Source organism: Eschrichtius robustus, chromosome 11 (genome assembly GCF_028021215.1).
Source record: "Eschrichtius robustus isolate mEscRob2 chromosome 11, mEscRob2.pri, whole genome shotgun sequence".
Lineage (NCBI taxonomy): Eukaryota > Metazoa > Chordata > Mammalia > Artiodactyla > Eschrichtiidae > Eschrichtius > Eschrichtius robustus.
This window is the reverse complement of record NC_090834.1, coordinates 48,756,238-48,770,871: the sequence shown is the minus strand read 5'-3', so window position 1 is coordinate 48,770,871 and position 14,634 is coordinate 48,756,238. Positions and strand designations below refer to the sequence as shown.

The 14,634-nt window shown below is 34.0% G+C and overlaps 1 protein-coding gene across 2 annotated transcripts in view; it reads left to right on the top strand.

Moving 5' to 3' along the window:
• TMEM135 (transmembrane protein 135) overlaps positions 1 to 14,634 on the top strand; it is a 249,740-nt gene that overhangs the window by 161,808 nt on the left and 73,298 nt on the right. For both annotated transcript variants that reach the window (XM_068555925.1, XM_068555924.1), the window contains one exon: positions 14,516 to 14,562. In XM_068555925.1, coding sequence (XP_068412026.1) covers positions 14,516 to 14,562 — 47 coding nt within the window. The remainder of the gene's footprint in view (positions 1 to 14,515; positions 14,563 to 14,634) is intronic.

Below are 14,634 nucleotides of genomic sequence, written 5' to 3'. Positions count from 1 at the left end.
AAGTCCCCTCGATTTTTTATCTGTGTTTATTTTTAATTCATTTTTATTGTTGGAACAAGACTTGATAAGTGCTTAAGTTTCTTCTCATTGCCCTAGACCCATTAGCTGTTGAACAAAGATGACTTTGATTTTAAAAAAATCAGTAGTGATTTTTAATTCTTTTATCGTTCTCTTATCTATATACGGTTAAAATAACTTTTGAAGGTATTTTGAAAAACTATGTATCTCAATATCATTATGTTTGTTAGTGATAAACTGGATACTGAATCTGTCTTGCTGACTGGGGAGGAAAAAAAAACACAGAAGATTTCTTAAGGTTACCCAGCACAGCTGAGAGACCTTGATCTGTTGTGTTGCTTTGATATAATAAGCTGGGGAAGCGCAAAAGGAAAAAAATCTTCTGTGTGGAATAAGTTTGGAGCAGGTGATTGAGAAGTCTTCCACAGTTCATCTGATTTAGAATTCATGCACTCCTCCCGCCCTCCTTTTTTTTTTTTTTTGTAATGCCCACTTTTATTGTGCTTTAAGCCTTTTTTAAATGCTTGTTAGGAAAAAAGTTTAGTTCTGAACCTTTCCTGCCTGAAGAAATGGTAGTCAGTGGGAACTGAGTATGCAGAGAGGAATCTGCAGCTGGATAGAAATAGTGAGAACCAAGGCAGATATGAGCAAAGCCATGCCTAATCACGGAGGGATTTTCTCAAATGAATTCCAGAATGAGCATGTGCCCAAAGAACTGGCAGATGACTTGAGTGTGGGCACATGGCACACCATTTGGGAAAACTATCATTCCGTTATATAGTACATGTGTGAATACACATCGATACATATGCTGTGTTTAAAACAACCGTAAAGAGAATATATATATCCGACTATTTACTGTTGATGACTGTTTTGTTGTGGATTATGTATTGGGATTGAGTTAGTTCTCAGTGTACACCTCAAACATGTGGAAGTCAGCTGGAGGGCAGCTGTTTGCCTTTTGCTTACAGCACAGTGTGGTTTGGTGAAGCAGTGAGCGCTGTCTTACTGGCCACCTTAGTTAGAATTACAATAACCCTCACTCTAATGGTCTTTCTTACCTTCATCAAATGACAAAAATCTGAATTGCAGCACTGCCATGTGCTGCTTGTATGTGGCCCTGCTGTGACCTCCCTGAAGTAATCTGGAAGCTCTTATTTATTTTTGTAGTGTCTCTGAGGGAAAAACATAATGTCACCCTAAGCCTGGTTCTTATTTGAGGTTAATGGGAATACCACCCTTTGTATGAAAATAACTAACTTACTACAAATTGTCTACTTATAATAATGAGGTTTCACTTAGGCGACCCGTCTACTTTGCCCTGCTGAAAGCACAATGTTTTTTCAGCTTTAACTTTGCTCTGAGTCCATATAAAACCTTTCTCTATCCTCCGTGTGCTGAATGACATGTGAGGTTTTTTTGTTTTGTTTTCTGAATTGCAAAAGTAAGATGTTTGGCAGCATTAGGATAAAGAATGGTCCCTTACATAGTTAACATAAACATATTAGAAAACTGGCTCGTGTAATGTTTTTCTCTCCTCACTTAATATGTAAACATGTAAGGTTTTTTAAGTTTTTGATTGCAATGTTTAGGTGGCTTATTTTCAAAATTTAAAAAATGTGTTTCTTAGATCTGTTTTTCTTTACTAGAATAAATATTTTATAGAAGTTTTGAGGATTATGGAATTTTTTCATCTCTGCTTTTCTTAAATCTGATTCACATGTAAATAGTGAGCTCTTTAACACAGAGACTATATCTATTTTAATTTTTTAATTTTGTATTGATGTATACCTGATTTACAATATTGTGTTAGTTTCTGGTATACAACAAAGTGATTCAGTTATACATATACATATGTTTATATATATATATTTTTTATATTCTTTTTCATTATGGTTTATTACAGGATACTGAATATAGTTCCCTGTCCTATACAGTAAGACTTTGTTGTTTATCTATTTTATACATAGTAGTTTGAATCTACTAATCCCAAACTCCTACTTTATCCCTCCCCTACCTCCTTTCCCCTTTGGTAATCGTAAGTTTTGTTTTCTATGTCTGTGAGTCTCTTTTTGTTTTGTAACTAAGTTCATTTGTATCATATTTTAGATTCCACATATAGGTGATATCATATGATATTTGTCTTTCTCCTTCTGACTTACTTCACTTAGTATGATAATCTCTAGGTCCATCCATGTTGCTGCAATGGCATTATTTCATTCTTTTTTATGGCTGAGTAGTATTCCTTTGTGTGTGTGTGTGTTTGTGTGTGTGTGTGTGTGTGTGTGTGTGTGTGTGTGTATGTGTATCACATCTTTTTTATCCATTCATCTGTCAGTGGACATTTAGGTTGCTTCCATGTCTTGGCTATTGTAAATAGTGCTGCAGTGAACATTGGGGTGCATGTATCTTTTCGAATTTTAGTGTTCTTTGGATATATGCCCAGGAGTGGGATTGCAGGATCATATGGCAACTCTATTTTTAGTTTTTTAAGGAACCCCCATGCTGTTTTCCATAGTGACCATACCAATTTACATTCCCACCAACAGTGTAGGAGGGTTCCTTTTTCTCCACACCTTCTCCAGCATTTATTATTTGTAGACTTTTAAATGATGGCCATTCTGACCAATGTGAGGTGATACCTCATTGTAGTTTTTATTTGCATTTCAGAGACTATATCTTAACCCACTATTTTATCTACTATTTTATCATGATTAAGTTGAATGAAATTTGTTAAAGCTGTAATTCTTTAATGGGAGTTTTTAAAGAAATCTTTGAGAGATATCCATGACAGCTCATGGACTTTGGAATCACACCTGGTTGCCAAACCTGGCTCAATCTCATTATTGTCTGTGTCTCTCTAAACCTCTTCTCTGAAGTGGGAATAATAACCCCTACATTACAAGGCTATTTTGAGGATTATGTAAAGTGATGTATGTCAAGCACTGAATACAACATGTGACATATAGTGAGCATCCAGTAACAGCAGCAGTTGATATTATTGTTACACTATTATTTTAATTATTATACTGAACTCTGAAAGATGTTGCCTCACTCCTTTCTTTTTTAAAATGACACTTATTAAAAATATACATATATATGTGTATGTATAGGAAGCATTATGGGGATTATCCCTATCTTGGAAACACAGTAGCTACTAAATCAACATTAGTAAAAATTTTCTAGAGGCAGAGGGATATAATTGAAAGCCTTGAATTTGAAATCAGGTAGTCCTAGCTCTGAGTCTTAGTTCAGCCACTTAAATATTTTGTGATTTTAAGTGAGTAACTTACCTTCTGAATCCAATTGCCTCATCTTTAAAATGGAAGTGATTAAAAACCTACCTTGAAGAGCTATTATACGATTAGCGGTAATATTTTTAAAAATATACAGTGCCTGGCAGTGTTAGTCAATAGTAGTTCATTATCTAGTTTAATCCCCTACTTTCCTCTTTCTCTATGTTCTCTGGCCCTTTTTATTTTTTTGATTTACCTTTGACTTTAAACTCTCCTATGGTTTCTTTTTGGCTCCTTGCTCTTCCTTTTCATATTTATTTCCTTTCTTGTTTGTTTTGATTTGCATTTTTAATGACTTTTAATGACCAACTAATTGACCATAAAATAGAGAAATGGGTATGGGAAAGAAAAGAAGCAGCTGAATATCTTGATAACTTTTAAATATAAGTCATTGGACAACCTTTACTTCCAATAACTGCATTTCCTTTACATGGTAATAATAGGGATGTAAATAAAGTGCTGTGGGTGTTTGGTGATAATGTCTAGTTGGTTTTTATAGTTCCAGTTCAGAGAATATACTTCAGTGAGTATTTTGTTCCATGCATGAATTCACATGGTGATTTTCACTTGACCATTAAATTTTCTTTTAAGTTTTTAATAAAGACTGATTTCTTTTCATGTGTAAACCCTTATCTGTAGTCCTTTAAATAGTGAGTTGTAATTTAAAGCTGTGATTTTTTAAAAAATTTGCCAGCGGAATTAGAATTGTGTTGTAATAAGGAATGTCATTTACAGGTTATATTAGTTACTACATGCTGAAATTTTCTATAGTTATATACTTTAAATCCTTTCACTTTTATGGAAGACAAAATACAGCTTACCTACTTACCATAAAAGGACAGGACATCGTATAAGCTGTACTTCCCAGCCACTATCTAACATAGCTGTTTCTACAACTGGAAAATTTCAAGGTTAATATGTTGCCAGACTTTGTTTGCTGACCTTGAAGGTATAAATCAAGAATGCTGAGCAGTGCAAGGAAGAGACTAGGACCAAGTTGTTGGCGTATTTAATATAATTCCCCACATTCAATTCAGTCAGAGAGAATGCTCTCATTTGCTTATACATATGAGAGTATATACATATACTCTTGAGATTTGTCTCATTATATATTAGTGACAGTTTGCTTTGAAATAATTTTGTTGTACTGAAAAAATTTGACTCATGGAATCACAGAATTTTAGAGTTCTGAAGGATCCTAGAGATTAATCTAACTTCTCTTAAAGGATAAAAAGCTTAAGGCTCAAAGAATGGAAGTGATCTGATCAAGTTTATAGTCTTAATCTGGAGACCTCAGACTTCTTTCTTACTAATAGCCTGGTGTTTGTGGCCCTAAATTCCCCATAAGGTGTTTTGTACTTTTCCCGTATTTGTTTTGTCAAGGAAGGGAAACTTAAAAAACAAAACAAAACTCAGTAAGCAAAACTGCTAATCCAAAACAGAGGGACAGATTATAAAGATGTACTGTATATTATGTGAGATTAGAATTATATAAGGATTTTTAAAACTTATAAAACAATGCATAGTGATTTAACTTAAGAATCCCACTGCTCAAAAACAATGCATTTTTAAAAGCAAATTAATATTATGATAATGATCTGTTGTGTGTTCAAAGCAAAATATATACATTGCTAATTGTGATACCACTTATTGGTCCAGTGAGAATGGCTTCCCCAAGAGGCCACGTAATGGTCTGTGTTTTCAGAAAAGTCGAAAATGCTTATAGAGTCTAAAGTTCAGCCTTTACAAAGGATACGAATGGGAGTACAGTTTAGTTTTTTGAAAGATGGTTGCTATAAATAGAAATTAACATTATTATCAGAAGCCTTATATGGTATATCAAAAATCTGTCCACGTATGGAATTAGATGAAATAGAGATTGCTCTTGGGGACTTTGTGTTCTAAGTAACTTTTGGTGGAGACATAAAGGTATACAGACAACCAAAAAAGCTTTGTCTAAATATATACTGAGTAATTAAAATAATAATAGAATTAGATGTTTTGGTGACTACCTCTTGTAGGGTGAGGTGTAAATATTCTGTCCTAGCATGTTGTATTGGGATGATTTGTTAATATGCCTGCATTTCTGCTAGACTGACCTCATAAGGGCAACAAGAATCAATATTATCTAGTTTTGTTACCCTAGCACACTGGCAATATAGCAAGTACTGAAATAAATTTATAAACAAAGGTAAGAACTTGTGGTTCCTTGTTTGTTCTGTTTTGCTTGGAGATCATGTGGTCTCTTGATAGCCTGGAGCTTATTTAGCTCTGTATCTCTTTCCTTTTGACTTTGCTCAGGCACAAAGTGTTAGTAACACATAGATACCAGATCACTTTTTAGGAACGGGTGGATGGATAGATGGTTAAAATATGAATGAAGTACACATGGGGCAAGGAGAAATCTATTGCTTCTTTTCCAGAAAACAGAGACAAGATTTCAGTATTTATTTGCATAATGGAAGGAAGGGGGCTCAGTGAATATGGGGAGGAAACAGACTTGATGAGTAATGAAGGCCAGGCAGCAAAGAGCATCATTGTCTTTGGACACATTCAAGCAGGAGTGGTCAAAGGCACTGAGCAGGGTTAAAGAACATTTAATTGAGTATGTTAAAGAAAAGCAGAAGATTTCTGTTGTAGGAAGTAGTTAAATGCACCATCTGTTTAGGTCTCTAGTAGACTTTAAAATGACTTCAGGATATGTGTTTTAACCATTTTGAGGCTTAGATGGTAAAAACAGCCTTCTTTACCAGGTCGTAGTCACATTTTTTATATTTCTGGTTATTTTTAGGTTTTTAAAGTATTCATATATGGTGATATTGTGTCTTTGTTAGAGCGTTGAGAGGGATAGTTTTCATATAATTCTGCATGACATAGTGATGACAACCATAGTACAGTTTTTCCCTGAAAGTTTTGTAAGCTCTCTAACAGGAATCCATGTATTGTAAATCTATCACTTCCCAAAATGTCATTCCAGAGAAAACAGTATTTTTCAGCTGAATGAACTTTACTTTCTCATTATTTGTTATACTTTGTGTACACTCGGCTTAAAATGTTCTTTTGGTTTAGTACATTATGAGATTTCCATTACATGATTACTTTTATTTAACCACCCATATTCTTGGTGCAAATAGATAATAATGAAATTAATTCTATGTTTTCACATAAGTATACTCAGTTTCAAAAAATAAAAATGGTTTCTAAACGATTCACAATCCAAAAATAGACAAAGGATATGAAAAAGTGGTTAAACCAACTGACCAAAAAACAAACAAAAAGGTTTATAAACCTGTGGGGCTCAATTTCACTCATAAGAAGAATGCAGCTGTAATATATCATTTCTTTCATCCACCACATTGGCAAGGATAAAACAGTTTGGTAAAACACAGTTTTTGTGGATTATGTAAGGTTATGGCTACTTTGATATACTATTGATGGGAGTGTATCAAAATTTAAAATGCACCTATCCCTTGATACAGAGAATTCAGTTTTAAGAATTTACCTCCAGAGATATAGGTATGCAAGTTTACAAAGTATACTTTGGTATTCAATATATGTAGCATCCACTCTATTCATAGACTGTTTAAATAAACATGTGTGTGTGTGTGTAAAATTTAAAAGAAAAGTATAAAACAGTTTCTTTATTTGGCATGTATCTTTGTACAAATGTACGCACACACGTACAGAATTGTATACAGACAGAATACCAGAGATCTGGATAGAAGGGAACTTTCCTTTCATTGTATTTTTATCATTCAGTTTGAATTTTTGTTTCTATCATGTACATGTATTAATTTGTAAAAAGCCAGTTTTAAGTGTTTTTGAGAAGTAATTTACATGCTCTAAAATTTACCAGTTCAAAATGTTAATTCCATGGGTTTTTAGTATATTTACAAAATTGTGCACATATCCATACAGTCTAATTTTGGAACATTTTTATTGCCCCCTGAAGAAACCTTATACCATGAGCAAACTCCCTATTACCCCTCACTCCTCTAGCTCTAGACATCCATCATTCTACTTTCCATAAGGAGATTTGTCTATTCTAGAATTTCAGATAAATGGTATCATACAACATGTGCTCTTTTGTAATTAGCTTCCTTCACTTAGTGCTTTTGAAGTTCATTCGTGTTGTAGCATGCCCTTCATTACTTTTTGAATTAAAAAAAATTAAAAATCAAAGTGAAAATAGCAATTTCAAAATTACTTATCCTGTTTAAGTGTATTGTGCAATGGTTGTGAAATGGGAGGGAATTACAGAGAAATTATTTTTTGTCAGTAGTTACCATTTCTTGAGCATCTGTGATGTACTAGTCACTCTATTAGGCTTTATGTATGTTATCTCATTTAATGCTTACAATATATGTAACAGATAACATTGTATTGTTTCCACAAATGAGTAAACTGTGGTATGATTATTTTATGTGTTGCTTTAGACATAAAAATGTAAAGAATAAAAATAGATGTGTTCAGATGTATACTTTACAGCTAAAGTTAGAATATAAGTGTAATAACATTACCACAATGCGGTGAAAATGTCATTTACTGGCCAGACAGGTCTAATAGAACCTTTTGCAATTATGGAGATGTTCTATATCTGCTTGTCCATTATTGTATCCACTACCACATATGGCTGTTGATTACATGAAATATGGCTAGTGTGGATGAGGAACTGAATTTAATATTATTTTTTTTAATTAATTTAAATTTAAATAATCACATCCTGCTTCTGGCCATGACATAATAAAGGTAATCCTTACTTTTCCAACTGAAACAGCCAAAATGTGGGCAAAACATATGAAACAGTGGTTTTACAATCCTGGAATTAGGCACTGAAGGGCAGAGATCCCTGAGAATGGGAAACAAATGAAATGAGTCTATGATTATGCTAGCTTACTGCCTTGAGAAAATTTCCAGGCTTGGATCAAAGAGGAGACATTCATGCAAAGTCTAGAGGACTTTCTGAGTTGAAGAAACAGAGTGGAGAGTGAGAGGGGAGACCATGCTGGATGGAGTCCACTGAAGACTAGCGAGGAAAGTATTCAGCTGTTTACTGATTAGGGCATGCACATTAGGAAGATACCCCAGGTCAAAGAAAGAATGACCTGAAAGGATTAGAGGTGCTTAATTGAGTGCTGGCACTCAAGCAGCAGCAGGAATAGTGTCTGTTCCTATCAGCCAGACTGGAAAATCTCAAGATTCATGTGGCACTGGGGAGAGTACACATAAGGGTCTTATCTCAGCAGTGGGGAATAATTAGCCCTAAGTTGAGCACTACTTCACTCCCTCCTAAAATATCTTAAAAGCAAGTCCTTAAAGGATCAGACTGTTTCTAAATAACTGTGACCCAGAACAAAACTCAAGATTTATGGACATACAAAAATATCCAGCATCCACCAAGGTAAAATTCAGAATGTCTGATATCCAATAAAAATGACCAGGCATGCAATAAGAAACAAGAAAATTTGACCCATAAGGAGGAGATAATCAGTCAGTGAAAACCAAATCAAAACGGACAAAGCTGTTAGAATTAGCAGGCAAGGACATTAAAAAAGCGTTGTTACAAGTGAATTCCATAGTTTCAGAAGAGTTAGAGACATGGAAAACGGGGAAAAAATCCAAATCAAACTTCTAACGATGATAATTACAGTGTGTAAGATGGAAAATGTACTGGGTGGCATTAATGACATATACATTACAGAAGAAAATATTAGTGAACTTGAAGACCTAATAATAGAAATGATCCAAAATGAAGCACACAGAATAAAGAGAATATTTTTTTACAAAATAAAGAGAGCATTAGTGAGTTGTGGGACAACTTCAGGTGACCTACTATATATTAATTGGAGTTCCCAAAGGGGAAGGGGAGAGAGAAGAAAATATATTTGATGTAATTATGGTTGAAAAAATTTCAAATTTGATGGAAATTATAAACCCACAGATCCAAGAAACTTAATGAAACCCTTTTAAAAGAAACATGAAAGGGCTTCCCTGGTGGCGCAGTGGTTGGGAATCTGCCTGCCAATGCAGGGGACACGGGTTCGAGCCCTGGTCTGGGAGGATCCCGCATGCCGCGGAGCAACTAGGCCCGTGAGCCACAAGTACTGAGCCTGCGCGTTTGGAGCCTGTGCTCCGCAATGAGAGAGGCCGCGACGGTGAGAGGCCCGCGCACGGCGATGAAGAGCGGCCCCCACTCGCCACAGCCGGAGAAAGCCGTCGCACAGAAACGAAGACCCAACACAGCCAAAAATAAATAAATAAAGCGTAAAAATTAAAAAAAAAAAAAAAAAAAAGAAACATGAAGAAGAGTACTCCAAGGCACCTCATAATCAAATTGTAAGAAGACATTTGAAGTGGTACTCATTGAGCCAAATACTGAAATAAAATGATCCATCAACCTAGAAATTGATACCCAGCAAAAATAGCTTTCAAAACAAAGGTCAAAACTTTTTTAGACATACATTTTTAAGACAAAATATTTAAAATATAGTGGTTTCATAATATAGATAAAAGTATACTAGGTGACAACAATAGCACAGAAGTCGGGGTGGGGGAGAAATGGAAGTATACTATTGTAACAGTCCATATTGTATGTTTAGTGGTATAATATCACTTGAGTGGAGACTGTATCAATTTAAAGATGTTTACTCTAAACCCTTTAAACAAAGAAGCCAACAATGGAGAGAAGATGGAATCCTTAAAAAAACTGAGTTGATTCAAAAAAGGCAGAAGGGAAGAAAAAAAAAAGAAACTATAGAAAAATAAATAGCAAGATGATAGATTTAATTCTGAACTTACCAATAATCACATTAAATGTAAACAATCTAAATATGCCAAATGAAGAGGTGGAGATTTTCAGATACGATAAAAAAGCAAGAAACAACAATATGATGCCTACAGGCAGTGAACTTCAAATATAAATACCAAATCAGTTAAAAGTAAAAGAATGGAAAACTAACAGGAATCAGAAGTTACTGTCAGGTAAAATAGATTTCAGATTAAAGACTATCATCAGAGATAAAGAAGGTAATTTCAGCATGATAAGGAAGATATAATTCTAAATGTTTATGTCCCTAGTAGCAGAGCTTCAAAATATGCCAAGGAAAAACTGATAGAACTGTGAGGAGAGATTGTGGAGATACCTCCATAAATAACAGCAGGATATTTTGATAACTTCTCTCAATAATTGATTGAACAAGTAGACAAATCAATAAAGATTTAGAAGATTGGAACAACACTGTCAAGCAGCTTGACCCTCTGCCCAGCAACAGTTGAATTCACATTAAAAAAAAAATGTACATGGGCTATTTACCAAACATATGGAACATATTCTGGGACATAAAGTAAGTTTTGATAAATCTGGAAATAATCAAGTCATATATATAAAGTATTTTCTGACCATAATAGAATAAATAAGTCAGTAACAACAAAAAGATAGCTGAAAATCCCCAAGTATTTGCAAGCCAAATAACACACTTCTAATTAAGTCATGGATCATAGAAGGGAGCAAAATCAAAAATTAGAAAGTATTTTGAATGGAACAAAAATGAATTCCCAACTTATTAAAATTAGGACACACATACACGCAGATCTAGGGGGAAATTTATAACATTGTACATCTATATCGAAAAAGAAAAATATCTTAAACCAATGGCGTAAATTCCTACCTTTAAGAAACTAGGAAAACAAAACCAAAGCAAACAGAAAAAAGGAATTAGTAAAGATTAAATTGAAATCAGCAAGGTAGAAAACAGAAAAATAGAGAAAATCAATTAAACAAAAGCTCATTCTTTGATAAAATCAATACAGTTAATAAATCTATACTCAGACTAATCAAGAAAATAGGATACAAACGGCCAGTATTGGGAATGAGAGAGGTGACATCACTACAGATTCTACAAGTATTAAAATAATAATATGGGAATGCTATTAAGAACTTTTGGGGTGTGATGGATATGTTCATTATCTTGATTATGTTGATGATTTTACAGATATACACCTATGTCAAAACTAACAAAATTGTATACATTAAATATGTCAATTATACATCAATAAAGCTATAAAAATTTTTAAGTAGCCACACATATAAAGAGTAGCTACAGAATTAGACTGTGGAGCAGTATTCTGTAAGTTCCTTAAGGGTCAGAATTGTATTTAAATAGCTTCTTTATGGAGCAGGTACAGAGTAAACATTTGACCAATATTTGTTTAATAGAGGAAATGCAAGATACAACTAGCAGGGTAGAACGTGGATATATCACTTACCTTCTAAGGATCGAAGTTTCCTAATACGAAAAAATATATTATCTGAAGGTCGTTTTAGCTCTAAAATTCTATAATTCGAAACACAGAGAAAATCTTCTTCATTATTTAATTGCAGATTTACATTTATTTGGAAAAGCACTCTGTTGAAGTTACAATGTTTAAGAAATTAGCACAATTAATGTAAAAAGCTTTGAAAACTGTATGTTACTAAAAATGAAACCCTTTCTTTAGCATCTTTGACATAATACTGACCATCTTTCTGAATAAAATTCAAAAATTTTCCATTGGTTCTGTTGATATGGTCCCCTCGTTTATCCCTCATCTCCTCAGTGTCTCTACTAACAAGTCTGTGCTTCCTTGATCACTTTGTATAAAACAACCACCCCTACTCTCCTGCATTTTATTTCCGTATCCTGCTTTGTTTTGCTCCAAAACTCATCACTGTCTGACATACTATTTCAATATCTTCTCTTACCTCGGTAGAAGGTAAGTTCCAGGAGGGCAAGGACTTTGTCCATTTTGTATACTGTTGTAAGTTTTAGAATAGTGCCTGGCACATAGTATGTGTTCAGTAAATATTTCTTGAATGAGTTGATCAATTGTACTTTAATATCCCTTACATGTTTCCCCCTGCTTGCACAGATTTTCATATCTTAAATCTCCGCTCTATATTCTCCAAATATTGGTAATTTGAGAGATTTCAAAAGGTCTACCTGTTTAAAAACAAACTTTTTTCCAAGCTTCTGTCTCTGGATGAGGTTTTTATATCTAGATTACTTCCATGAATAACAAAACAAAATAAAAACAATCTGCTGAATGCCTGACACTTTGCAGCATCGTCTCATTTAATCTTCCCAACAATTCAAAGTGAGGTGATATACTCATTTTAGAGATAAGGGATCTAAGGCTTAGGGAAATTATATAAAGCATCAAAAGTCACATAAAATTAGATTCAAACCTGTATTTGCCTTATTCTAGAGCTTGAGTTTTTAAACATTATGCTCTTTCCCGGTTTCAACTGTATTATTTGTAAAGATAATCATTAGTTTAATATGAGCAAAGATAGGTTTAGCATATGAGGATAGAGCATAGCAACATTTTTTGAGGGAAAGAGACTTTGGAAGTTTTCTTTGGAGAAAGTAGCGTGGGAAAGATTTGTGGGACACTTCTAGAGAGGTTTGTGAGTGGAGTCTGCGAGGGGAATAATGACTAGTGCAGGGAAAGAATGAAACATTGAAAAATTGGGAAGGTTGGCATTGCCCAAAGGGGTTTCAAGGAGAGGGAAATAAAAACTGAGTTTTGTGATCTGGAGCACTGGCTGGCAAATTATAGCCAGTAAACAAACTCACTTGGACTTTATAATTGATTAATCAATAACTGAAAATTATTCCTTATGCTTTAAGTTACATTTTCAAAAACAGTGATATGAACCTTATGCGTCATAGATAGGGTATTTTTGAAGGCACGAGAGAGTGGGAGAGGAAAAGAAGGAGAAAGGAGAGGAGGAGAGTGTGTGCATGTTTATTAGATTTTTAAAAATAAATTTATTTATTTATTTATTTATTTATTTATTTATTTATTTATTTATTTATTTATGGTTGCCTTGGGTCTTTGTTGCTGCACGCGGGCTTTCTCTAGTTGTGGCGAGCAGGGGCTGCTCTTCATTGCGGTGCGTGGGCTTCTCATTGCGGTGGCGTCTCTTGTTGGGAGCATGGGCTCTAGGCACGCGGGCTTCAGTAGTTGTGGCACGCGGGCTCAGTAGTTGTGGCTCATGGGCTCTAGAGCGCAGGCTTAGTAGTTGCGGTGTGATGCCCATCCTCTTTTGGGTTGGTAGGTTTATATATTTTTAAGTCATTCAGATTGTATTTATTATGCTTATCTTAAGCCAAGGTGGCAAACCTATCAAGCTCAATTTGTAATAGCAAAACTATTATACTTTCCTTAAGTCAACTAGCAGTTGTGTTGGAAATAGCTAAACACTATTTTGTACGATTTTTGTTTTTGTGGTTCCTTGTGGTCAGTCTTTAATAGTTGAAGATAGTTCATTTGTCATTTGTCTATGATGTGAGGCCACTGACAATCCTTGTGTTTAATTTACACTCTTATTGTTAACATAAGAACACAGTTTACAACTTCCGTTTTACTGATTTAAAACAATTTTATGGAGATCCACTTTGTTGGCATAACTAAGCTTTTGGTCAGGACTTGGGTTTGGATTCTTTCCATAGACATCTTAGTAATATACTTTGTGTTTCGTATGACGTGTTCTAGGGGAGCTTCTTTAATCCAGATTTATTGTGTGTTCTGATGCTTGCTTTTAGAGGAATTAATTTTTTTATAGGGAGTCTATATCCCATACAGGATGATCATATTTTTAGGAGCTTTTCTTATTGATTACAATTGGTTGACAACTGGACTGTGTTTTATATTTTAAAAGTCTGGTCATCTTGATACAATAGTTAATAAGTTTTATGATTTTTTTGCTGACTTCACTATTTAAAAGCCATTGTCTCTGTTCTTAGGTTACTTGCTTCTTGAGGAATTCTTAGATATAATTTTTTAAATTGGCTATTCCTTTTTGAACCCTGTTACCCTCTACCCAGCCTATATACATATATACATATATATATATATATATATATATATATAGTGTTATATATGTATATATATACAGTATTATATATATATGTACACACAACATATTGTATAACGTTTATAATTTTATTTATTTATATGTGTGCATAAATATACAGACTTATTATTGCCTTGATATGACTTATTTGAAAGGTAGAGAATGTGATATGTGTACGACTAGTTTCGTACATCTTTTAATTGTTTCAGGTACAAGATTTAATAGTGGGTATTTTGCTTTCTAAGACACACAAATGGTGATGTCAGTGTTCTTTTGTAAGTAACGTATTTTCTCCTTGTTATAGGTCCTTTTATTCTGCATCACAGCTGCCATGTACATGTTCTTTTTCAGGTATGTTCTGTTATACCTATTTATTTTAATAGAAAAAAATACTCTTCCTTTGTAATTTTTAAATCAACCGTG